Source organism: Sebastes umbrosus, chromosome 4, assembly GCF_015220745.1.
Source record: "Sebastes umbrosus isolate fSebUmb1 chromosome 4, fSebUmb1.pri, whole genome shotgun sequence".
Lineage (NCBI taxonomy): Eukaryota > Metazoa > Chordata > Actinopteri > Perciformes > Sebastidae > Sebastes > Sebastes umbrosus.
Window position 1 is genome coordinate 30,315,853 of NC_051272.1, and position 26,835 is coordinate 30,342,687.

The 26,835-nt window shown below is 39.5% G+C and overlaps 1 protein-coding gene across 7 annotated transcripts in view; it reads right to left on the bottom strand.

The window, feature by feature from the left end:
• Positions 1 to 17,111, bottom strand: part of bicd1a (bicaudal D homolog 1a) — a 43,313-nt gene extending 26,202 nt beyond the window's left edge. For 2 of the 7 annotated variants that reach the window (XM_037768566.1, XM_037768567.1), the window contains exon 1: positions 16,476 to 17,106. In XM_037768566.1, coding sequence (XP_037624494.1) covers positions 16,476 to 16,691 — 216 coding nt within the window. In that variant the 5' untranslated portion in view covers positions 16,692 to 17,106. Of the gene's footprint in view, positions 1 to 16,475 lie in introns of all 7 variants that reach the window. The other 5 variants (XM_037768565.1, XM_037768568.1, XM_037768569.1 and 2 more) reach the window with 5 other exon arrangements.
• Between the last annotated feature and the right edge of the window lie 9,724 nt (positions 17,112 to 26,835).

A 26,835-nucleotide genomic window follows, 5' to 3' on the forward strand; every position in this document is an offset into this window, starting at 1 on the left:
CCTCCTTACTGAAATGGTATTTAGTGCAGCGAAGCCTTAACAATATGCTATTATGCTGACACTCAAGGAAAAAAAAATCTGTAATGCAGGATAATAGCTGAAAAACGCCTTAATGTGCTTTATAGTGGAAAATCCCTGCCAGTTACAGCAAATCCACAATAGCGTCACATCTGTCGCTTTCTCGCCAACACAATGTGTACAATTTGTACATGCTGCGTGAAGCTGGAAGGTCTGCCAGGGGACACAATGTGTTTAGTTAAAAAGACATGGCTTTTTAAAGTGATTCAATTTGGCTGAAGTCTGATCCTGATAAGAAGGATGCCTGGATTATTTCCCAGAATGCCTATCACTTATTTGTGCTCAGTCTGTGCCTGGCTGAAAGGACATTGAATCGGTAGACAGAGAGGCAGCTGTCCTTCCTCCTCAAATCCACCCTTAGATCTCCTCCTCTCCTCCTAACTCCATCCATTACATCTTCAGCACACTAACCCAGAGTGAAGTTAAACAGTGGACTATTAAATGCTGCCTCGATGACAAGTCATTATAGCCTTTACGAACTACAATCTTCCAGGATCTAAAATATATCTTATTTTGAGATAGGAGTCAAAATATAAAGAGGCGTACAGGATTTTATGCTTTGCCTCTATGTAGGAAGCTGTGATCAGCGTGAGCAGACAGGAAAAACACCGACACTAACAAACTGTACCGGCTGTAACTGTGTCATCAGTAGCTTTCTCTCTGCTCGCTAATATGCCCTGCAGGAGATCATGAGCAAGTCAACCACAAAAACACATGGCCTACCCTTTAGGCCATGCCAGCACACAGATAGATGTTAAATAATACACATGGCTACCGGCTCGCTGGTACATGCACTTCACTGGTATTCATCCCTGACTGCTGCCATTTGTTTGTAGAGAGAACAAGAGCCATCGGGTTGGAAGGGAAAATATAAAAAGCAGTGGAGTGCCTTCTAAGTGTCCCGACACAGAAGGAAGGAAGGTGTTCAATTGAAGATGAAATATAACTGAGAAAACAACAAAAATCATTACATTTCAGAACATGTGGAACAATTTTTTTTTTTCTTGATTCAAAAAAATAAATAATCACCTATAATCACCTGAAACTAAGAATAGTTGTTTTCGTTAGTTTAGCATGAGCCCTTCATATCTACATAGGGAGCGGGTCCTCTTCACGGAGTCCGCTATGTTGCTCTGCCATGTTTCTACAGTAGCCCAGAACAGACAAACCAAACACTGGTACTAGAGAGAGCCTTTCACATTTTAACGTTAAACTGTGGTAACGTGAGCCGCCGTCTGACTTCCGTTGCTCCTAAAGTAGTGTTATTATGGTAAGGATGCCCTCTGAGAGAGGTGAACGGCGTTACCACGGTTTTGCACTCGATGGCTCACGTTACCGCAGTCTTAGAAAGGGAGGAGTGAGTGGAGGGGTACAGCATGATGTTCATTTAGTAAAATATGGTCCCATTTAGAGTCAAATAGACGATAAAGCAGGGGATGCTTTAGGACGTATCTACCTTGTGATTGACAGGTCGCTACCATGGCGACGTCCGGTGTGGGAGTTGTCTGTGTTTTCTTCTTACAACTTAAACCCTTTCACAGTGTGTTTTTAGTTCATGAAAGTTAATTGTAAAATTTAGTTGACTAAAAATGTCTTGTTCAGTGTTTGGTTGTATTTATGTCACTTGTGGTTGCAAAGAACCAAGATGGCGACGACAAAAAAAACAAGATGGCGACGGCCAAAATGTCGAACTCGAGGTTTCAAAACGTCAGTCTACAAACCAATGGGTGATGTCACGGTGACTATGCCTACCTCTTATATAAAGTCTATGCTTTACAAGCATTCTTTAACATTAAATGGCAATGCGTCTTTACTGTTACAGCCTATTAACACCATCTCATGGCAGGTGTGCTGCAGCCAAATAACAAAGATAAATGTGCCCATGTTTGTGTGTGCAGGTGTGTGACTATGCGAGTAAATGTGCCGCTGCAGGTAAAACTGTGTCCCAGACGTATCCTCCCCCTCAGGGTACAACATGATAAACAGAGATTCGCTGACGCTCACAGACTCACACTAAATTAACAGAAGGCTTACTGAAAGACTTCGGTGATCATGGTCCCATAGGTCTGACATAACAGTCCAAATGACCCATTTTATTATTTCACTAACTTCTAACCTCTATTCTTAAATCCATTATTACAGTGTTTCTCTCAAAGGACAAATGTTTTTCAGTCGAATATTTTTATCCATCCTCGTCCAGAGTCCTTTAAGTGGTTTCTGTCTTCGTCATAATCCTTCAAAATGACAACAGACCATTTCCATTATGAGCCTCAACTAAGTACTGAGTCTCCTCAGTCAGTCAAGTGTTCAGGGACTTGCCCGAGGTGAAGAAGAATCAGAGCGCTAATGTAGGGAGTGTGGAGATCGACCCACTCTGTCTCCTCTCTGCTACACACTTCCCTCCCTCCTTCCTTCCTACATTCCTTCATCCCTTTGTTTGACTAAGTGGTAGAAGTATTCCACGGGACGAGGAACCTAAGATTAAAGAGAAAATCATGAGGGAAAGTGAGCTTGGACGAGTGTGCTGAGAGTAATGAAAAAGAATTGAGTAATAAAAAAGATGGAGGTGTTTGAAAGCTCACGGGCTGATTGGTATTCTGTGGCATTGCAAGCAGACGCACCCAGAGATGCAGCCAGAGAGAGACAGATTCATCTGATAACATTGTCTCCTCTCTCTGTAGTGGTTCTCTGCTGATAAAGAGGACTCAGCCAAGCCAGACAAACAGCGACTACAATGGAAAGGCCGGTCTGTACACAGTGACCCTCTTGGTATTGACACATGGGGCCTCTGGGTGACTCAGTGCTTTTGTGCAGCCACAGGAGAGCCTCCATGCCAAGACCGCAGACCTGTGGGAATCCTTGTACAGGCCACTTATAAGGTGATGTCTTTACGATGCTCTCTCCTCTCTGAATTCGACTCTTATCTATGTCCTGGCTCCTTCTAATTCTACCCTTTTCTCTTGATAGAAATCAACCTCTTGTTGCCATTGTTTTCACTGTTGCTGATAGCAGCAGACTGACCAACTGGCCGACTGACAGACCAACACTGCCATCCTTATATATATGTTTTATATAGTGGTATATATATATATATATATATATATATATATAATAGTTAATTGAATATATGTGAGTCACCCAGGGCTCTGGGAAATTGTAATGGCAATTTTCTTGCATTTTATAGACTAACCCAGTGTTTCCCAAGCTTTTTTTTAAAATGACAAACCATCGCAACCCAATTCACTATAGGCCTTATCTATAAATCCTGAGAAGAGCAAATATTCCTGACCATTTTTACAGCCATTTCTGCATCTCCTTATATTATCTTAAATATGCAAACCAACCATTTCGAAGAGATATACATTTGATAAATCACTTTTTTTATGCATGTGTTATTGAAAACATATACACATGTTAAATACGTTATAAATGAGACCAAATAAATGCATTAGAGCAGAGTTAACAGGCTCGTTTTTTTCCTCTCATCAAACAAAAACAAACAGAATTTACGCTATATCCTTTCATATTAGATTCAATGTTATAAGTAGGCTACAATTACCGGGACCGTACGGACATTCAGGCTCCCTCGTGTGGCTCAAAGTTGTACTGCAGTTATAAATGTTAAAAGACGATGGAAGAAATTCTGCAAATTTATTTGGCGAACCTGATAAAATCACCCGCAACCCAGCCATGGGTCGAAACCCAGTCTTTGGGAACAACTGGACTAAACGATTAATTTGTGAATAAATAAATAAATAAATAGACAGATTAATTGATGATGAAAACAATTGCTCTTCTGATCATACAACACAAGTGGAGGCAGGCAGCTCGGTCACTTTAATTAATTCTCAGGTCTATTATGCTCTTTCTCAGCATTTTCTGAACCTTTCAGAAGCAGGCCTACAACAACAACATACTTCCTTCCTCTCAGCTCTTCCACTTTCACAACCTCACTTGACATCCGGTCTCTTGTGATGGAGGATAGGGTTAATTAAATGGGTTAACTAGGAGATGATTTAATACCTGTCTAATCCTATACATCCCCTAACAGCGTAGAAGTGACAGAGACAGATTCGCTGACCCTGTCGCGCGCCCATTATAAGTGCATGTTTGGTATGTGCATGTGCTCATGCATGCCAGTGAGTATGTGCACTGTAATTGTGATGAGGGGGGGATAGGCAGGAACTTCAGAGGATCATCTTCATTGTTGCTCTACATCGTTGCTCTACATCGTTGCTGGCTGATATAAATGGCCTCTGGTCATCTAGATGGGAGGCTTCTCTTTGTTCGGCATGCAAAGATGATAAGCATGAAAGAAGACCGGAGCTGAAACTAAATTACTCTGTCTAGACACAGAAAAAGACAGAATAACTGAAGTCAGTGATGCTTTAAAAGCACTGATTTGTGTTAAAAAAAGGAATAAATATAGGCAGCTGATGGCACAACCATAGTTCTTAAATTCACACAAGGCAGATCTTTGGGGTTGCAAAAACCAAAAGTTTTCCTTGAGAGGATGGGCTGCCTTTCTTTTTTTGCTATGCTTTCAGAGTTTGCAGCGCACACAGCTAAAGTAGACGACTAATCAATACAGCAGCCTGCAGGCAGGGGAGTCCTGTTCCCTCTTCCCTCTCACCACAACTACTGTATTTCACTGCAGCAAAAAGGAGCTTTCTGAAAAACATAATCTATGCATGCAGGGCTGGGCGGGCCATGAGTGTCTCTGCAGAGAGAAGAGCTTTATTAAGTCCTGTTCTGTTTCCATGTGAGGATCATGAGATTTCTGAAAGGGACAGATACAAATAACTGGGTGAAATCATGTAGTCTTTTTGAGTTTTGTTGATTGAAGCACCCTAAATGCAGCGACCAGCCCCCCACTTTCTCTCTTCCTCCCCTCTTCTCCATCAAGCCAACGCAACCATGAAAACCTGAAACAACAAAGAGACCCGGGCTGGAGTCACTCACCACCACCACTACCACCACCCCTCCTCTATGCTGCCGCCCCTCCCTCTCTGCTCTCAATCACAACATCCGCAGCCAACACCCCCTCCACCATCACCCCCACCTCTGCTGCTACACATACAGACACAGGAGAGAAAAAAACAAAAGGACGAGCGACATGCAGGAAAAGTGTTCCTGATGTGTGACTCAACTACAAAGATAAATGACCTTCCCTTCAGGTCCTGACAAAACACACATATCAACCACCCCCCATATAAAACCCCAGAGGCCAAACACAACGGCAGACAGGTCCTTATCTATATGCTCATCCACATCACTGAGCCTGTTGCTGAGGTCAGAGGTCAACACCACCAAACCTGCAGAGTGTCGCTTCATTGCTCCAAACAACAATGTCATTAAAGAAACAATAATACAATAATAATAATGTGTTAATGGCTTCAGATAACCTCAACGACTTTAAAAGAAAACATTCTATACATTTCTTTTTAAATTGCTCAACTGTTGTTAAACCTGATTTGGTTTTATTTCCATGGCTGACACCACAAGGTGCTGAACACAGTTTTTGTCTGTAGTAAAAGCTTTGTAAGTGACTGATTCAACAGCTGTTCTGTACGATCCACTTTGAGGAAATGACAAGGGAATCTGTCAAGATGTGTTTCACAAACATGCACTGATTTCAACAATGCCCACACGCTACAGTACGCACAATAGTGCACAGCTTAGCTCACTGAGCAGAAATCGATGCATAATTCCCACTTCACTCCGGGGAGGGACCGTAGGGGAGGATGGGGAGGGGTGGGAGATGAGAAGGGGGATGGTGGGCTCATGGTGTAGAGCACAAAACCGAAAGAAGGGAGAAACACCATCTCATGAGATATTGATTCAACCCCTTCGTCCTCCATGTTTACTGCCCTCTCGCGAACCCAAGCTAATGTAAAAGAGGAGAAGGAAAAGGAGGAGCAGTGGGGAGAGAAACCTGTAATGTATCCTTTCTCCCCACTCAGGACAGATTGACTTACAGTCTCAGATGCTCTCCTTCGCGATTGTTGTCCCTGAATTGGAGGCTCGGTCAAACACACCAGGGTGTGCTGAGCATTTTTTTAAAAGTTAATAAATGTTAAGAAGTATTCAAGTTTTGCTAATCCCTTTTGTTCGATGTTGATTCACCACCTCAAAGAAAAAGAAACGCCAGATGTGTCTTGCTGAAGTTAACTTTGCTGCTTCAGAGTCTTGTCTGCTTCAGCGGTAATGCAACTGCAGAGGTGAACAGTTGGTAGGGCTGTGTATTGGCAAGAATCTGGCGATACGATACATATCATAATCCAGGGGTTACAATTCAATATACTGCGATTTATTGCAATACTGAAAACAAGGCCATGTATTGCGATCTTTTCAAATCTAATTTTAGGAAAACTGTCATAGTATAAAGAACACACCACCATATGCATAAAATCTGATGATGCATGCCAGAAGAGTGGGATCTGTGTTTGCATTAATCAGTCCCTGTAACATCCAACATCATAGCACTACTTTGAGAGGGCACACTGAGAAGGCTCATCTCTTTGCAAATGAAATATTGACTGAGTTAATACTCTGCATGTTAACTACTAATTAAAAATCAATAGTGTTTTTGAGAATCATTACAGTATCACAAAGCATAATATCGCGATAGTCAATGTTTTCAATATTTTCTAACACCCCTAACAGTCGGTGGGGAAAATGTTAAAACACCTCTGGAAATGTAACTCTAATATATTCTGGCTGTGCTGTTCCTTGCTGTATGAGACACAGGAGGTTTGACAGGTCCTTCATGGGCTTCATAATTCACTCACTGAAGGAGGTCAAGTCAAGCAACAGCGTCACACCCTCATCAATGACCGAGCAGTCGCATGATATGAACTTGACTTATGCAGATGTTAGTTACTGTGGAGAGAATCCCAGAGGGAATTGGCCGACGGCAAACCAATCATCTACACACCATAGTCAGTGTGTTGTTGGTATTTGTGAATCTGACATCTGACAGCTGACCCTTGAGAATTATACACTATTATAAGATATTTTGCAACATGAGAATTTGCCTGTGCACCAGGACCAGCCCAGGCTTTTCCAAAAGCAAAGAACAATTGCAGTGTCATTTGGCTCTAATTAAAAAAAAATCTTTAAAACACAAAGTTTTTGTCGTTGACACCATTTTGAAATATTATCCTGGCTAAGTAGGATACCCTTAAATATTGTTTGACATTTTAGGAATATGCCTTTTAGAGTCATATATAAGAAGATTGATGTTGATGTTATATGTCACTGGTCTATTCATCTGTTCATCATCAGAAATGTATAAAGTACGTGCGAAAGACAAATACCCATATAAAGAGAAACTGACAGAGGCAAAGGGGCGATAAATTACAAAAATGAAGTTAGTACATTATATCAATCCTTACAATTTACAAATGGGTAGGTTTATGACATTAAGATCTACAAGCCAAATGCCACCTACACATTTATCTGGACAAAGATAAGCTAGCTAATGTTATGCTAACGGAATACTAACAAAACATCCGTTAATACTGCATATTTAATCTACCGGTATCTTGCCAAATGAAACCTACAATGTTAGCCTACCTTTGTGTCAGACTGTATACTATATATATTACAATTAGGCTTTTGAATCTTATTCACTGTGCAGTGTTTTCTGTTTTGACGCTAAGCTAAGCTAAGCTAAGCTAACTGGCTGCTGGCTCTAGCTTAAAATTTTGTGTAAAGACATGAATGGTATCAATCTTCTCATCTTACTCTCTTCAAGAAAGTGAATAAGTGTATTTCCTGGAATGCCAAACTATTCCTTTAAAGGTCCCATATTGTAAAAAGTGAGATTTTCAGGTCTTTTACATAATAAAGCATGTTTAAGTGCTTTATAAATACTGTTAAACTATGAAAAGGCTCAATATACGGAGAAATACACATAGCCCGTATTCAGAAATTGCACGTTTGAAACAAGTCGTTAGGATTTCTGTCCATTTGTGATGTCACAAATATACAATATTTAGACCATAACACGGTTTTAAACGTAAACATTCTAAATGGGTCCCAGTTTATTTCCTGTTGCAATGTATGTCAATAACATCAGCTGACAGGAAGTAAACATGGACTCAAACTGTTGCCTAGCAACGCAATTCTGTCGCAATTCCATTGAAATGCACTAAAACTGAGCGTTTCAGACAGAGGGTAAATACAGGTATACAGTACGAGGAAAATAATGTGTTTTTTGAACATTACAGTATGTAAACATGTTCTATTAGAAACACAAAATACAAATATGAACCTGAAAATGAGCACAATATGGGACCTTTAAAAGAAATTGGCAATAAAGACAATGTCTGTAAAACAATGTACTTTGAGGGATTATTTCCCGTCAGAGGCATTCATTTCTACATATGGGTGTTGAGTGATTGACCATATGCAGAGTTTAACAAGGGCGGGACGCACAGAAAAAATACAAATCTGTCTGCTACTTCAGCACCACAGACAGCGCCATGGATTTATCAATACACAGCACAGTGAGAGACGCTTCTGAAATGCGCTGCGGTGCATCTGGTAGAACCACAGCATTATCTAGAGTGGCCGCGATCAGCTCTGGCGGCTCTGCGCGGCTGCGTCTGGTGGTGGCGGCTGGTATTTCAGAGCCACAGTCAGGGTCGTAGATTCTAACTTACACAAACCTCGGTCAGATAAAGGATCAATGAGTCAGGCAGCCTACAACCCCTCTGCCCATGTACTCTCTCTGCTACTAGGGAATGGAAAGGAGGGATGGTACGTTAACAAGGATCATGCAGTTTGGTAATTTTGCTAACATGGGGGGTGGTATCACCCCTCATCCCCCTTCAAATCGCCTACTGGGTATGAGTGCTAATATCACATGTATTAATAGCAGTACCTGTATCATACAGGATCAGAAACTTCTTTAAAAAGCATACAATGTAAACTGCAATTTCGTAAAAAAAATGTGCTAGCTATCAAAAAGTTGATTTAGTCCAAGGTTTGAACAATTGTTCTATGTGAAAGTATGATGAAGTAAAATGGGTCCAAAGAGGGGTGGGTTTCAGCAATGTTTGCCAAAATTTCCAATTGTTGAAAATGAATCACATTTCTTTTGCAATTTTTTGAGAAAACAATTAGTTGAATCGCTAAGAAAAGTCAAAGCACACCATGTTTACTGCGATGCCTATCTCCAGTTATTTTCAAGTTCAATGGGAGTAAATATAGTGAGTCATCAATGTTGAATGTGTGACACTACCCTGAACAGTGTAAAGGAGAGGGATGACTACACAGCTGCAAGGAACATAAAAAACACTGTCTGGAAGCTGAAGATTTCATTCTGACCTGATGAATCATGACCGAATCTTTCTTTTCAGAAGTTACCATGTTCAAAATGTGATGTTGATTTCTTTTGGCATCTTTCTCAGCCTAAAGCTTTGAGAACAGAACTGACCTGTGAACTGCCTGTTCTCAATTTATCACAAATGTCAATTCTTCTGCAGACTTGTAATTTGAAAGATATGAAAAGATGAGTTCTGACAGTAGCTGACATGACTCACTTCTTTTTTACACTCCTCTTCAGACCAGAGATTTTCAAAGTGGAAAGATTTTTCCTAAAGACTTTTTAATTAGACAGACTAAGAGATTACAGACTAAGACTAACAAATTAGTGAGCATAGGGTTATTTTCAGACAAAACAAATCTAATGATCTAAAGCAACAAAATAAATAATCCAGCATAAAAGAACTACAAGGCCACTCTTCCAGTGCTTCTCAATCCACAGACAATTTCAAGCCTTCCTGATTTACTGATGAAGCCTCATTGTAAGCCATATGAAAACACTGCTCTTCCCTTTCTGCAGTCGCGGCACCCTCTTCCTTCCGTCTCTGACTGTGTCCTATCTGAGGTCGATCTGCCCAGAGACAGCACTAACGAGCCAGAACCATGGGATAACGGTGTCTCCGTCACTGCTTAGGCAGCTATCCAGAGACATACAGTACATACACACGGGGATACAAGGAATGAGAGAGTGATGGGGCCGGCAGGCAGAGAGAGAGAGAGAGAGAGAGAGAGAGAGAGAGAGAGAGACGGGCTGGGAGGGAGGCTGAGTGAAAGATTTGGGTGAAGGGAAAAATATATAGGAGGGGAGAAGACACTACAGAGCAACCAAAACACACTCTTAGCATCTAATTTGACAGTAAAGCTATGCTGTGCTGTGATGTGCAAAAAGAAAATAATAAGAAACACTGCACTGGTGAACAGCACAAGCTTTAAATTTACTTGCAAAGTGTTTAAGTTCAACAGAAAACCATCTCATACCCAGTGGGCTACCTCCGGGTCTGAAAAGTAAAGCCAATGCTGAAGTGCCTTGAACTTGCATTCTTTTTAATAGCCAGCAGGGGGGACTCCTCTGGTTGCAAAAGGAGGTTTGATTGTATAGAAATCTATGAGGAAATGACCCTACTTCTCACTTGATTTTATTACCTCAGTAAACATTGTAAACATAAGTTTATGGTCCCAATCGCTAATTTCAAGTCTTCAACACAGCATGATGTTCATTTAGTAAATTATGGTCCCATTTATAATCAAATAGACCATAAAGCAGGGTATGCTTTAAGGCGTGCATGGCTTCCTTGTGAGTGACAGTGTTGTCCGGTCTGGGAGTTCTCCGGGCTTTCATCTTAAACTTTTGGTTACATTTTGGTCGCCTAAAAATGTCTTATTTAGTGTTCGCTTCTGCTTAACCCCACCCTCTTGTGTCACTTCTGGTTGCAAAAAAACAAGATGGCGACGGCCAAAATGCCAAACTCAAGGCTTCAAAACGGCAGTCCACAAACTAATGGGTGATGTCATGGTGACTACATCCACTTCTTATACAGTGCAAAGACATATTAGTTAGTTAGTATTAGTTCAATTGAGGAGACAAACAAAGAGGCAATGAGGAATTTTCAAAAACATCTTTGTCTGTATTGTAGATTTTATAAAATGATTCAGAAAGTATTTTAATAATCGATTAATAGTATTTTTTTTTAATGCAATTTTTAAAGCGAGAATGACAATAATTCAAGTGGGAGAAATTGCAGAAATGAATCTTTTTGGGTTTTGGACCATTGGTCGAACAAAATTAGCCATTTGAAAATGTCACCTCAGGTCCTGGGAAATTGTGAGAGGAGAAAATAATCGGCATATTAATTAATAATGAAATTAATCAATAGTCGCAGCCCAGATTTCCACTGGCGGATGTTGGTCTGTTTGTCCCTATCATCATGGCCTTTTTTTGTCATTTCATGTGGCTGATATTAAACATAGCTGGATACAAAACACAACCAGATACAAATGTGCCAAGTTTGGCATAAAGAGATTACATTTGTGTGTGAAGTACAAGGAGTGCTCTAGTTCGTTGTTCTTCACCAGCTGGGTACGGACTGAGGGCAGACAACCAATGCATGTGGAACATATGTGTCACCACAGAACATATGCAAACATGCATGCAAATCTGGCCAGCTTGCACCTACACACCTGCACACACAATGGCATAAACAAATCAATGGTAAAATACATGCTTCAGGCATGAAGTGATTATTTTCACATATATGATACAGCAGTCTGTTGTCTGTTTAGAGCATATATATAAATAACTCAATATCTGGTAAGACATACTTATTTAAAGTTTTGAAAAATTATCACCGACTGGACGAAACCGACCTACTCTCAAATAAAAGAAAAACAAAAGGATGGTGAGACAGATAAACAACAGTTATTCACGAATAGGCCACTCAATCCCAGAAGCAATTCTATTTTCCATTTGCAGTCTCAATGCCCTTTTACAAAGCACCTCTCCTGAGCACGGCGGGAGTAGATTTGATTTTATTATAGTGGCAGGTTTGCACTCTGCTACTCTGTCTCATATTCATAAACGTGCGACAGACAGATAGGAAGCAGGACGTGTTTTTCTGTGGAAGTAATATCACCTCCGGAAAATGTTCCCCTCTCTCAGGCGAGAGAGCAAAGACAGAGAGACGGACAGACAGGCAGGTGGGGAAGCAGAGAATACAATGGGTGCAGATGTTAACGGATGACAGATCACAACAAAGAGCACTGCTACTGTAATGGCAGAGTTATAGCTGATATGTTACTACACAGGATTTACAAATGATGCAAAAGTATCAATGAAAAGGCACAAAGCACCATATTGTATGTTAAGAGACTACATGATCCTTCGATACTGAGAAGGATCCAGCAACTGGTAGCTGCAGTATAGCAGGCACATCCACCATTCTGGTAATTGTGATAGGTCTATTGTATCTTAACTTTTAGAAGGAATATGAGGCTATAAAACGCTCTATAAAGTCACACTCTTTGCCTCTTGTTGTTCGTCTTTTTCGCCCCAATTCCCTCTCCTACACAGACAAAATGTGTGATAGCTTCTTTCTCCTCTCTGTCTCATCATATTCTCCATATTATCTGCCACATCACCCATCATGCATTAATCCATAAGTGTGAGAGATATCAGCTGGACAGGGCTCTGCTGCCGGCTGTGTCAGGCTGTCTCTTTATCTTAACATGCTGCTGCGAGCCGCACAAAGATCATTCTGATCCTGCATGCGAGTCAAAACAAAATGCTCAACTAGTCAAGCGGTGGAATAAAAGGGCATGAGAAAGAAAGCGACAGATGTAAATATAAAACCATATGTCCATAATGTAACACGGCGAGTGCTGCCTGCCACATAGGCTGAGCATGTGATGTTATGATTTTAAAAAATTCGCTAAATATATATATTAAGGCTGACAATCGATTTAAATATTTTATCGCATGATTGTCCATAGCTAATCACAATTAATCGCAAATTAAACACACATTTTCTATCTGTTCAAATGTACCTTAAAGGGAGATTTGTCAAGTATTACTACTCTTATTAACATGGGAGTGGGCAAATATGCTTGCTTTATGCAAATGTATGTATACATCTATTATTGGAAATCAATTAACAACACAAAACAATGACAAATATTGTCCAGAAACCCTCACAGGTACTGCATTTAGCATAAAAAATATGTTCAAATCATAACATGGCAAACTCAAGCCCAACAGGCAACAACAACTGTCAGTGTGTCAGTGTGCTGAATTGCCCTAAACTGCATGTGATTATCATAAAGTGGGCATGTCTGTAAAGGGGAGACTCGTGGGTACCCATAGAACCCATTTTTATTCACATATCTTAAGGTCAGAGGTCAAGGGACCCCTTTGAAAATGGCCATGCCAATTTTTTTTTTGAACTAGCTTAGGCAGAGTAAAAACATGAAATAAAGACATTTATTTGTCCACCAGACATCACTGACAGTTTATATTTGAAATGTAAAATACCATGCTTGGTTTATAAATGTAAACTAAATACATTTTCATGAGATGTTAATGGGAGAGGAGAGAAGAAAAACAACATTCTGCTACACAAATTTGTAGTCCTTTTTTGGACTTTTCTGTAATCTTTGCTGTGTTAATGATTGGACATTGGTGGAATTGCGAACAAATCATAGATATCTGAAACGTGACAAGAGGCCCCAACCAGACACTGCTTTTATTTATTCAGTCACAATCCAAAAAGGGTTTCATCTTCTACAATGCATTGTATTTTATAAGTGTATGTTGTTTTTGTGAACTTTTAATCTGCCAGATAAATGTAGTTAAGTAAAAAAGTACAATATTTCTTTTTAAAATGTAGTGGAGGAGAAATATTCGGTAGTGCCATAAAATGGAAATACAAGTATCTCAAAACTGTACTTAAGTACACTTAATTTTTTTCAACCACTGTCTATGTATCTGATAAGAGAGCACTCTTGAACTCAATAAAAATAACTAAAACACACACCCAGAATATTCATTGTCATAAAGAATGACAATATTCCCTTTCTTAATTTAATTCATTTGTTTTTTCTAACACGGAATTTACACATTTTTAAACCCTTGTTTAAAACATTTAACCCTTTCTCAAAAATTGTCTTGTGACTGAGCAACTTTTATCTTATACCAAAGTGCCAGGTGTACGCATGATGAGAGATGACACTCTATAAATAATGATGAAAGTGAAAGTTGACGAAAGTTGGCAGTAAAGAGCAAATGTCCCTTTTCCCTTTCACACATGCACAAAAACATAGCCTTCGTTCAGCTCCTTCTCTATAGGCTCTTTGGCTTTACAGCATCTCCATAAGTGACCTTGAGCTCTGAGCCCCGTCAGCATCTGCCTGTTATTACTGTATGCCTGTATGCATTAATGACTGAATGTACTGTATTAACACAGCCAGTGTGGCCTATTATTCCGGGGGGATCACACAGCGATTTCCTTCACTTTAAAGGCCCTAGTGCAGTGCCCGTTCGTGGCGTGCCCGTATGTGGCGTGCCCGTTCGGAACGGGCCGATGGATGACTCCCGGTAGCCTCCCGGTATTGCTGCTTGCAGCGTTGTCGGGGGCTCGTGACTATTTGTAGTGGGCTGATTGCTTGGCCCCAAGGAAGTGCTGCTTGCAGCAAAGTCAAGAATCGCTCATCGCTTGTTGACTCCAGGGAAGTGAAAAAGAGTTTGGTTATAACATTAGTATATCCAGGATCCAGCAGCAAAAGTGAACTGCAGAGTCCTGGTCTGCCCGCTGCGGACGACATGCTCATCTCAGTCTGCAGAGATGAGATTTCCCCACCTCCACTGCTGCACAGAGCACCAGTCGCTTGTTTATGTTATGTTTATATTATGTTATGTTTATATTTTGTTAATATTGAATGTGTCCCGTGTCCAAATTGCACCATGGGGTCCCCAGCGATACACCCGCCAAGTGTGAAGTTGATCAAATGAGTGGTTCTCAAGATATGCTAAGGACATACAGACAAACAGAGATTCCTTGCTGTATATTAATAATATTACATATGTTGCACATGTCAGTTGGTGTTTGTAAACACACACCATTCAAAGTCGGCCCCTCCTCCTCGGCTCAACAAGCCAAGAGGGAGAAAGAGCAGCAGCAATGGTCGAGTGAGCTATAGAGTGAATGAAGATGGGGAGCGGTGTTAGTGAGAACAAAGCAGTGAATAAGAGAAACAAAACATTATTTTCTGATTGTTTCCCGGCAGTCACGTTCTAAAACACAAATAAACACACCTGCACCTCCGCATAACCTTGCAGGAAGGTGCCGTATTATGATTGAATGCAGCCGATGGCAGGCTTCATCCTGCTTCTCTGCTCAGTGTGTGTGCCTCGGTCAAACTATAACACACCGATAGCAGCACACAGAAGAGGAAAGACAGAGGAGCAGGGGAAAAACTGAAGCACATAAAAACTCACAGCAATGTAACAACCCGTTCTCATCCATCAAATACGGCTGCTTTGCATCTGACAGAGTAAGGGGGGACTTGTGCCTCGGTATCAGACGTCAAGGGGTGTGACAAAGCCGTGTTATTTGACGACCTGAATGGCCTGCACACCCTGCTTATTGGCTGGGGGTTACACCCCCACGTGGGGGCACAAAGGCTCTTTGTCGTACGCAAATAAGAAGAAAAAAGAACATTTTATTTTAGAAAAATTCCTGCATATTATACCTTTTAAATCTTTGATTTGTGGATTGTTAAAGTTGTCAGACTTGTATACAGATAATGCATCAACAGCACAGCATTTTGGTACAGGAGTAAATACACGTGTACTCTAGAAAAACCTCCATCTTCAGAGTAAGTCTCGACGTCCTCGTATCTTTGCACATTCTTGATGGAAATCCTTATCTCAGTGGACAACTGAGCCACCGCACAAACTGAGGTGGACTCTGAAGATCCAATTACTAAGGGATTTCTGAAAAAAATATATATAAATCTTGGCAAAACACCAAAAGGAAAGTGATGACTGTTGCTATGCACACACACACACACACACACACACACACAGAGAAGGAATCTTGAAACAATGAAACACAATGGTGTGGGGTGTTTGCAGGTTCTTGCAGAGTCCTGAGCTTGCAATACAGATATTGCAATGTCCAGTGCTGTAGTGCTGTAGTGCCTATAGATTCACTGCACAAAAACAGCATCAATTATTCACTTTTTGAGGATAACTTATTCATGAAGGATGGAACCATATAGCATTATGGGAATAGACACTGATATAGCCATGCACCAATTGAAGGATTTTCAGCTAAATTACATTGATTAAAACCTCTCATTTTGCTGGGAAACCACCCAAAAACATAAGGACCCCTGCTGTCTCCCCCTCCACAGACTCCACAGACACCCGCTGCGTGAGTATTAACGCAACAAACAAGACATCACTTAAATGTGAGGTGGACACGCACTGAGGCGGTGCAGCCAACACCTGCACACCGCAGTGCGCTTGCAAAAAAAAAAAAAGAAGCGCAACAGCAGCTTCCTTCTCTTACCTCCTGTAATTGCTCCAACTCCTTTCTGAGAGTGTCCTGGTCGATCTCCAGGTCTGCATACCTCTGCTTCAGCGCCTGGTTCTCCTCCAGGACAACCAGTCCGCACTCCGCAGCCCGGATCTTCTCCCGGTTCGCCTCGGCCAGTTCCTGGGTGAGCCGCTCCACCTCGGCCCGGTACTGATCCACCGAGTCCCCGCAGACTCCATCCGCGGCCATCGCCCCTCTGTGTCTCTCTGTGTCTGTCCTCCTGTCGGTCTGCGGTTCTCCGTCTCTCCACGTCTCTCCACAGAGACACAGAGGCGGGCGGAGGCTGAGAGATGCTCAATATCCCTCCCTCCTCTCCTCTCCAGAGCAGGCAGGTGATGGAAACACTAAACTAAAATAGCCTAAGAATGATTATATCTTAGTGGTACCTAACCGCAGATACATGTTATTAAAAAGGTCCATAAGGGCTGATGGATGAAGCCCTGCGACTTCAAAATCAGGTCAGTGTCTCTTCTGTGTGACACTCAGCAAAAACAGAGAGCAGCATTTCTGCTTATTCATGGACACAAGGGCGCCACCTGTCTTCTGCTGTGAGACATAGCAGTCACAGCTTTTTTTTAAATTTATTATTATAGTAGGATAACTGCATCTATGCAAGATAGATGGTTCTGCATGCTCTCAGTATTCACACTTAACAAAAACAAGTATTTATAATTCTCAGTGGAAGAGGGAGTAGTAGTTTTGGATGGCAGTTTTTTTGCTGTTATGTTTTGATGTTTCCTTTTCATAGTTGCAATAATTATTATTATTGTGTTATTAAAGTATAACTTTATTTTTTAAACATGGGCTGTTTCTTGGTGGGTTGAGCATGTAGCTTGACATGGTATTATATTACATTCCATGCTGGACATGCTGTCAGCTGGTATTGTAGACAAAAGTGAATATAATCTGCTATGGAGGGTTGAATTGAGTGTGTAGGTGCAAGTAGAGAGGGCGTGCGTTTGTGTGTGTGTGTGTGTATACATGTATGTACGTATACATGTATACATGTATGTATGTATGTATGAATATCAAACTTACTTATCAAGTAGGTGTGCACATTTTTTATGTCAGAATATAACAATAATCTGTTTATACTTTTATGTCAACATTTAGAGTTTCCATCATATACAGTAAAATCTCTAAATGCATTACTGACCACCAGAAATACAGACATTATACCAATCGCACAGCAAATACTGAAAATAGAGTACTTTGATCTCACTCTTGAGATTGAATTTATTCCATAGAAGTCAGTTTAACTGATTTCTTTTAATTATCCTCAAACTGAGCTCATGTGGGCACAGCATAAGATAAAGGCTTTTATTATGTCACTGTTACTGTAGATAGACATCTGAACAAAACAGTACAAAACAAGGAGTTTGGACTGGTCCCTTAAATAACAGTGTGAGGATGGATTTATAGTATTTTTGACCAATAATGCTACTGAAACTTATGGAAAATATGTTGGGTAAAAAAATCTATATTTTAGTGGTATCTGATGTGTTAAATTTGGTCCCGAATAAAGACGACAATGAATATATGGTAAACTATTTCCATGTCCTGAAAAGCATTTTTACTGCAAATGTCCGAGGAAATTGTGATATCTTGGTTCTGGCCAGAACATATGGTTCAGATATATATATATGTCATGTCTAGCAGTTCAGTTTTCCTCGTGTCCATTTGATATTTCCTACTATATGTAGATGCCGATTTGTAATTGCAGTAGCATAACGTGTCCTCTTTCACCCTGCCCCTGCAGCCAGGAGAACAGTCAATCTTACATGCAATAAAAGAAGATATGACCAGGGTGAAAAGTTGAACCGTTCTCAGAGGCTTGTTAAATTTAATCAGTTGGTACTGTGAAGTGAGTTATGGTATTGATAGTGAAGGCAATGCCGCGTTATCTTTCTTATAATTGATAATTATTTGAAAAATGACCCGTGTAACACTTCTCAGAAAGAAGGGGATGTTCCATGTCATTGTTGGAGCCTTTTCACAGAACAATATCATCATTATAAGAAGCAGGTTTCACAGAGACAGTTAAAGTACAAGTAATTATGGGAAAGGTTGTGAAATACATTTACAGAACAGTAGCCTGATGTGTAATATCGCTTTAACAAAATAAATAATGATGAATCAAGACATCCATTTACACAGGTTTTTTTTTAACTTTTTGTCCATTTAAGTGCCAACTACATCTACAGCACCAACACACAGTAACTGTCTATACGCAGCTGGTATTTCCCCTTTGATCCTATTCAACAAGTTCTCTAAATCCCTCCAGCTGACCTGCCAATAACCCCGATTTACGAGCCCAAATTAAGATAAGGACAGGTTGTCAGAAAGTCAAACAGATGAACAGTTTATGGCGGCTCTGTATCTTATCGCTGACAAGGAAGTGTGGTGTCATGAAAAAATCAAAACGCTCTCCTGCACAATAACACAGCAGAAATACAGCTCTCTACTGAGAAGCATTCCGCAGTAAAGTGCCCTCACACCTTGACTTGTACGAATACATCGGTAGAGACTTATCACAAGGCCTTTTATTGTAAAGAAAGCCGACTGCTTTCAGTAGCCAGCCAGGATATTCATTTAGAACTTTATTGATAAATAAAAAAAATGTTGAGTTGTTAACATGTATACTTTATTTCAGGTTGTCAACACAGTATAATACAACACATCTGTCAGTTATTACAGATTACAGTCTGCAGTAGTTTTGTGTATCACCAGAAACTCATTACGATGTGATTTAACACAATGGTGTCATCATTTGTAAGAATACTGAAGTTGCTATCTGTCTGTCCCCAGCGGGTCAAAATACAGAGTCCTGTGATCTGGGGAATGTGTGCTGGTCAGCAAGGCGGGTGTTGATGTGGCTTTGAGGAACAGCCTTGATTGAAGGGGTTTAGGTAAGCAGCATGGCAGCCAGCACGCTGCCTGAGGCTGGGGATCCTGTAACAGCTGGGAGAGTACACACATACTGATGAGAAGTTATCTCAAAGAAATCACTGAGAAAGCCACACAGCACAGTATGGTCACTTTTGATTTGGTACATGCTTCAGTCAATTTTTCAGTATTAAATCATAGATTTATAAAAAGATTGATGTTGTGTGTATATACAGTATGTGTATATGTGTGCGTATATATATATATATATATGTGTGTGTGTATATATGTATGTACTGTATAAATGTATACTGTATGTGTGTATATATGTGTGTGTGTGTGTATATATATATATATATATTATAATGTGTATGTGTGTGTATATGTACAGTATATACAGTATATGTATGTGTGTTTATATGTGTATATATTTGTATATGTACAGTATATACAGTATATGTATGTGTATATGTGTATATACAGGTATATGTGTGTATATGTATATATATATATATGTGTGTATATGTGTATATGTATATATGTGTATATAAAATATATGTGTGTGTGTGTATATATGTATATATATAGCATATAGAAGCATATTTGCCCACTATGTTGATAAGGGTATTGAATACTTGACAAATCTCCCTTTAAGGTACATTTTGAACAGATAAAAAATGTGTGATTAATTTGTGAATATAAATAAATAATAAATATTTTAATCGGTTGACAGCCCTAATATGTATATATGTATATATAATATATATGTATGTATATATGTATTCACTTTAATTTATTATTTTCATTTCAATTAAATTAAATTAGACTTTTATTTTATTTTTTATGCTGTTTTCATTATTTTACCATCTTTAAAAAAATATTTTAATATTGTTTGAATTGTCAGTTCTTTTCTTTTTTTATTTGCAAGGCACTTTCTTTGAGCTGCATTTTGTGTATGAGAGATGATATGGGCGTATAATGGAGATGGTTATATGGCGCATTTAAACAAATAATGCTTGTGTACCATTTACAAAATCAATAATGTTGTGTTACCTCATAATAAAGCAGGTGATGACTGGCTGGCTGTATGTTCTGTCTGGTCATCAGTTCTATGTCCTTCAGTGTTTCTGCCTTCCTCCATTTGGCTCTGCGGTTCTGAAACCAAATCTGATGCACAAACAACACAATGTGAAATACATTTACCTAGAATAACCAACCAACAATAACATGTACTCACAACTTAGCCATATATATGTAGCAGAGTAAAGAAAGACCTATGGTATTTGTTATCACTTTCCTCTGAGAACAATGAATGATCAATTTTTTTGGTACACACCTTTATCCTGTAATGTGTCATTTATCATTTGGGAGGTGCCTTATGTAAGCAGCCGTCCAAAGACCAGTACTATTGTTCCATTGATGACTACTTAGTATAATCAGCCAATTGTTTAAGAACATTCACTGAATAGTTACTAACCCTAGTTTGATTTATTGACTCATTTTACAAGCATAATAAAGTGGTTTGTTGATTTGACCAAACTTAATCATAAATGGAATAAAACTATGATACAGGTTTGACAAAGAACACTAAATTGTTGCTATTATGGAGATTTGGATGTTATCAGAATAATCTCACATTATTAAATATTGCCTGATTATATATATATAATATTGCGGTTAATATATTGACTATAGCACTGTTTAATCAAACCAATCATTCATGTATTATTTAATGCTGCCATGATGATTCTTGGTAAAATCCTACAAACAAAAACTGTCACTCGTGGACACCAGTGTGTATGCTTGCTCTGTGTGTAAGACTGGCAAATACGCTCAAGTTAATTATCACCAGTGATGAGCTGCATGTGTCCTACTGTACCTGTATTCGTCCCTCAGTGAGGTGCAGGAGAGAGGCTAACTGCTCTCTGCTGTTGACGTCTGGGTAGTGAGTCTGCTGGAAGACTATCTCCAGCTCCTGCACCTGGAACGGTGTGAAAGTGACCCTCGTTTGCCTCTTTTTCCTCTGACCTGTAAACACATTATTGTCATTGATATCTTCCTCATCATCCAGCATCATGTTTCCTCTTCTTTCACCTCTATAAATCATAATACTCACTCATGCAGTCTGTGGTGGCTTTTGGAGACTCTTCAAGTAGTCTCATTTGAGGAGTTTCTATTGACAGAGAGAAATGTTTTTTTTTTTTGTAATGTAACAACTCTTTTTGGGAGAGCTTTTAAAAAAAGTAATAAAAGAAACGTACCTGCACATGAGAGTTGGTTAGATATTCTGGTGTTCTCCTTGATAACAGACCAGTTGCGATTAACTCTTTTCTCTCTTCTGACACATGTGGGCCTCCTCAGAATTTCTTCAATCGAGTGGGATAATTTTTTGCGTGGCTGTGATTCCATATCTGTATCTCCTCTGTTCCATATTTCCAGCAGTTTATCCCCCGCCATCAGCACCTTCGTCACCAGGTGTTTCTTTGTAGTACAGTACTTTATTCACAAGTATTCAGGAGCTCAAAATATCCTCTGATGAACACCTCTCAGGCTAAGAAAACTGTTGTTCTCTGACTTCTTTTTCTTCTTCTCCTCTCTGTCTTTGTTGCACTCTATACTCTGCAAGGTGAGGACAGTGAGGTTGTCCTCCCTCCCCTGTCAGCCTGTGTTTGACCTGCATCACATGATGATTATCAGGGAGGAGCGACTGGTAGTATGTAACTGCATACATTCTAGGAACGTTTTTTTTATCTCAGTTCAACTTTTAATTTAAGGCGTGCTCATTGTAAATATATTAACTTGATATTATTATCTGCCGTTATCACCCTTTCATCATTTAATAGCACTGAGTTGTTCCTTTTCTCTGAGGTCTTAAATGCCTTCAATGTAACCAGCATAAAGACAAATGCTTGCATTGTAGGCCCAAGCTCAGGCAAAATCTGAGTCGTTTGATTAACACCTGCATAATATTCAACTATAAAACAATATTTAAACTGTTGCTCCTCTTTCTTATCATCAGATTTATTGGAAGGCTTATCTTTATCACCTTGGACTCAATATGCCCTCTCACACTTCAGTTCACCTTTCAGAAAATACTGGGAACACAAGCTGTCAGTGACTCCTTGTGGTGTGTGGGGGATAATGTCTTGTGTTTTTTTTATAATATGTCTCCATCTAGTGGTGTTGGCTCTTCAGTGCATTCATCTTTGATTCCCTGACTATGCGAATGGAACATTATGAGGTCTTGAAGATATATAGATCCTTTTCTTTTCATGGCAGACATTTAGATATTTCACAGCAGGAAATGCACGGTGTCTCTAATAACATTAAAGGGGACCTATTATGCTTTTGTGCTTTTTCCCCTTTCCTTTAGTGTGTTACATAGTTTTTTGTGCATGTAAAAGGTCTGCAAAGTTACAAAGCCCAAAGTCCAGGCTAAAGATGGTTACTCTCCCCCACAGAAACACTGCTCCTGAACTGCCTGAAACACCTCGCTATAGAAGTCCTGCCTTTTCTTCCGTAGCGTAGTGATGTCACCAAGTAACACATTTGCATAACAGCTAGTTTGGCACTACCTGGGGTGAGTATACTCCCCCTGCCAAGTAAACTGCTTTATGTGTAAAATCAGTGGAGTGCACCTTTTTAATATATCGACGCTATGCATATGTGCAAATATGTGAAGTTAAAAAACGAATTGAACTAAACTTATTGAACTTAACATTACTGACACTCATGAGTCACAAAATGTGCCTCACATGTATCTCTCGTGGTCTTTAAACTAACGTGTGAGTCATGGGTTTTTCATCCAGTAAGGATAGATAACTTCATGGTTGTGTTGTTATTCAACTATGTTTGGTGCTGTTTAAGTGATACAATATTATTTTTCTATCTGTCCCTGATCACAGAACAGTATAGTAGAGGATAATCTTTAATGTTGAATATCCATTGACAGGAATAGGATTGCATACTCCTCCAGTGAGAAACTAAACTATATCTCTAAGGTCAGACTGATCCTGTCCAGATTCATTGTAAAATCTTTGTTTCCATAGACCCACATAAAATGCCATTAAATAGGCGTTATAAGCCTCATAGATGTGGGTCAGTAGAGGCCTACTACGTTGTAATGTTTTAACATATTGTAAAACTGAATGAAACATTACGTTTTGAACACAAACAAAAAGGCTTCCTTAGGTTAAGGCAACAAAATCACTTAGTTAAGTTTAGGGAAAAACATTGCATTTTGGCTTACCTATTTAATGGCCTGAAAACAGTCGAATTGGCAAAGCTACCAATGTACTGTATATCTTTATAATGAATGTCTGAAAAGATTCTGGTGATTATAAAATAAAGTGATCTACTGAAAAATATACTTCTTTTTAAAATAAAACAAGTTGGTATTTTTTAACACTGTAAAAAAAATGATCTTGTTACAATGAAAATAAAAACGCTTTTATGGGGCATATTGAACTCTCCAGGTGATCTCCAGGTCAGCAATTTTCATCTGTCATTACCACCGTGAACCTAAAATGCATTTATGGCTCACACCCAACATATACATACAAATTAGAATAAAAGAATACATGTGATAGATCCTTATACAGTACAGCCTAATGCATGCAGTCACATGCACACAGAGCAGATGACCTCATGATGTCCCACCGCTGCTTCTCTCTGTGCTTTTGCAAGTTTCACGTGAGCTCAATTTCCTTCAACTATTCTATTTGGTGCATTTTCTCAAGCTCCCATTTCTTCTTTTGAACAGTCCAGTCCTTATTGTCATGGAACACTGAACCAACCAACATCTTTTTATCTAGTTCCACCACCAGGCCTACATTTTAATTTGTCCAGTACTTTGGTTAATGACTAAACCTAAAGTCATTTCTATCAGCCTCAGCTGCACTTTGTGTTAAATGAGCAATTGTTAGCATGCTAATACACAAAACTAAGATGGTGAACATGGTAAACATTAGACCTGCTTGAAGGGCCAGTGTGTAGCTGTAATCCATTGGAAAAAAACAATTGTAACTAGAACATTTAGAATTGTTTCTATTCATTGAGAATTCCCTTTATTTTATTATGTATTTAATTTATTATTTCATTTTAGCACAGAGGTCTAAGTTTGCATCTGTAAGTGTTCTATTGGAAGAAATTTGACAACAAATAAGCTCATTGGTTCAAGGTGAAATAATTGATTGCTATTGGTGTGAAACAACTCAAGTCTCGCCTTCTTCACTCAGGCTAGGTAGTGAGTTTAAAGGGTAAGTGGTTTTCATAATCATCTACAATTCAAAATGTTTGACAATTATTTCATAGTTATTTTACAGTTTTGTTTACAGTTTACAATTAAGATAAAACTCCGATAGAATTCCGGCAGTAGGCCTAATTTTAAAACTGTTGTACTGAATGTGTGTCAATACAATGATATTGCTTTTTTTATACCTCTGTGCATATTTATATGATGCATGACCACAGGTATACTGTGTAGCCTACTGCAGTGATTCACAACCTATCCCTCCCCCCCCCATGAATATAACTTGTCAGTTTCATCAACGACATTGTGAGGGCTGTTGGTTAGGACCCAGATGCAGACACAGACACAGCTGGATGGTGGTTGAAAAGCAGGTGGATTTATTATAATAAAGGTGGTGAGGGCGCTGGAGAAGGCAGGGGACAGGCAGGCTGCTGAGCAGGGTGGAGTGGCTGGAGGAATGAGCTGAGGCGGCGTGAGGATGGCTCGATGGGAGGCTGGCATGGTAGGCAGAACAATCTGGCGAGGACTGGCAGGAAAGCTGGTGTTCTTGTACTGTGGGTTGATTAGGTGATTGTTGACAGGTGCAGAGTGCAGAGTGGAGAGTGAGACCAGGTGCCTGATGAGGAAGCCGCGCCCCTGCCACACCCACACAGACAGGCAGGGGAGGGGGAGACCCAGGGGAAGCAGAACACCGGAAAACTACTGGAGTCAAAATAGGTTGTGTGTTATTGCGGTTATATAAAATGCTGTTGTTAGATTGCTGCTAGACCGCCCTGATACAGTTGCAGGTTGGGCAAAAAGGTATTTTTTATGGCAATGAAAATGCTGTTTTTGAAAGGCTAAACTCCAACAAATATGAATTGAAGCAGAATATTTACTTAGATAAAAACATATTGAATTTTGAAAATGATAACATCGATCTTTTTTCAATATATTTTGACTTTTGGACTTTAAAACACTCTGGAGTTGTTGTTGGAGTTGGAAATATTTGGATCACATTAGTCGGAAAGAATCTAATTCTACAAATAGTATAATACTAATATTATTAGTGCAGCCTGATCTCTATCTGCAACTGTAAACAGATATCGGCTTTAAACAGAATGTGGCCTACCAAGTAGCAAAAAAACATATCTTTTAAAACAGTTTTATATACAGACTTGTCCATAAATTAACCACTAAGTGTTTTATTATGATTTTAGTTAAACATGTGCACATCTAATTTTGACAACCTCAAAACAGACAAATGCTGGCGCACCCCCTGTGCTCTTTTGCATCGCCCTGAGGGGAGCCCCAATCACAGGTTGGGAACCACTGGCCTACTGTATGAGGGCTGATGAATGAAAAACAATAAGATTCATAAAATTGGTATCATACAACGATGATAAATGTATTCACTTTTAATGTGTGAAAGTAAAATCATCTAATTAATTGCAGTGGTAGTAGTTAATAAAAACTGTAGTTGGTAGAGTCCAGACATTATGTGAGATTGAGGTGTTCCTTCAATGAGCTTTGTTCTTAAATAACCTATTGATTGCTTTTTATTCCTGCTAGGTTCATGCAGCGGCCTGTCTGTGACCCGAATCTTCACTTTGAAACAAGAGGAAATGCAGACAACTATCCTGTGTCAGTGATGCCAATAGTGTGAGAATCCAAGCTTCTGCTGCCATACTACGACCTCCTTAATGAAGTAGATGTGGGCTGCTATCAAACTCTTAATTTAGACTAATAATATAATTTAATATAATATAATTTCTGGGAAATAGAACTTTACGGTAAATTAGTAAATGAAGTTAACATTTACTGAACATTTACCCATCATCAATAACAGCTAGGTACCATGTGATAGTTTGGCAACATGTGATTGTTAGGAAGGTTTGCCTTCCTCCAAAACATTATTTGGTATTAGAATTAGAAGAAAAGTAGGCTGGAAAGGGCAAGACATACAGTATCTAACTGTAGAAATTTGACTTGACTCTGTCTTAAACAACCAAACAGTAAGTATTGCCAAAATAGCTAAGAGAGTGTGTTTGAAAGACAGAGAAAGAGAGAAAAACTGTCATCGCCTGTCTGAATGGGTATCTCCTACCTACCAGATGCTGGTTGGTCGGCTGCTATTACTGTTGTAATTGGGCTCACATGAGCTGCTGGTGGGACTCATTTCAGTGCAGCAGTCTCATGTCTGAACTTGGCTCCTTC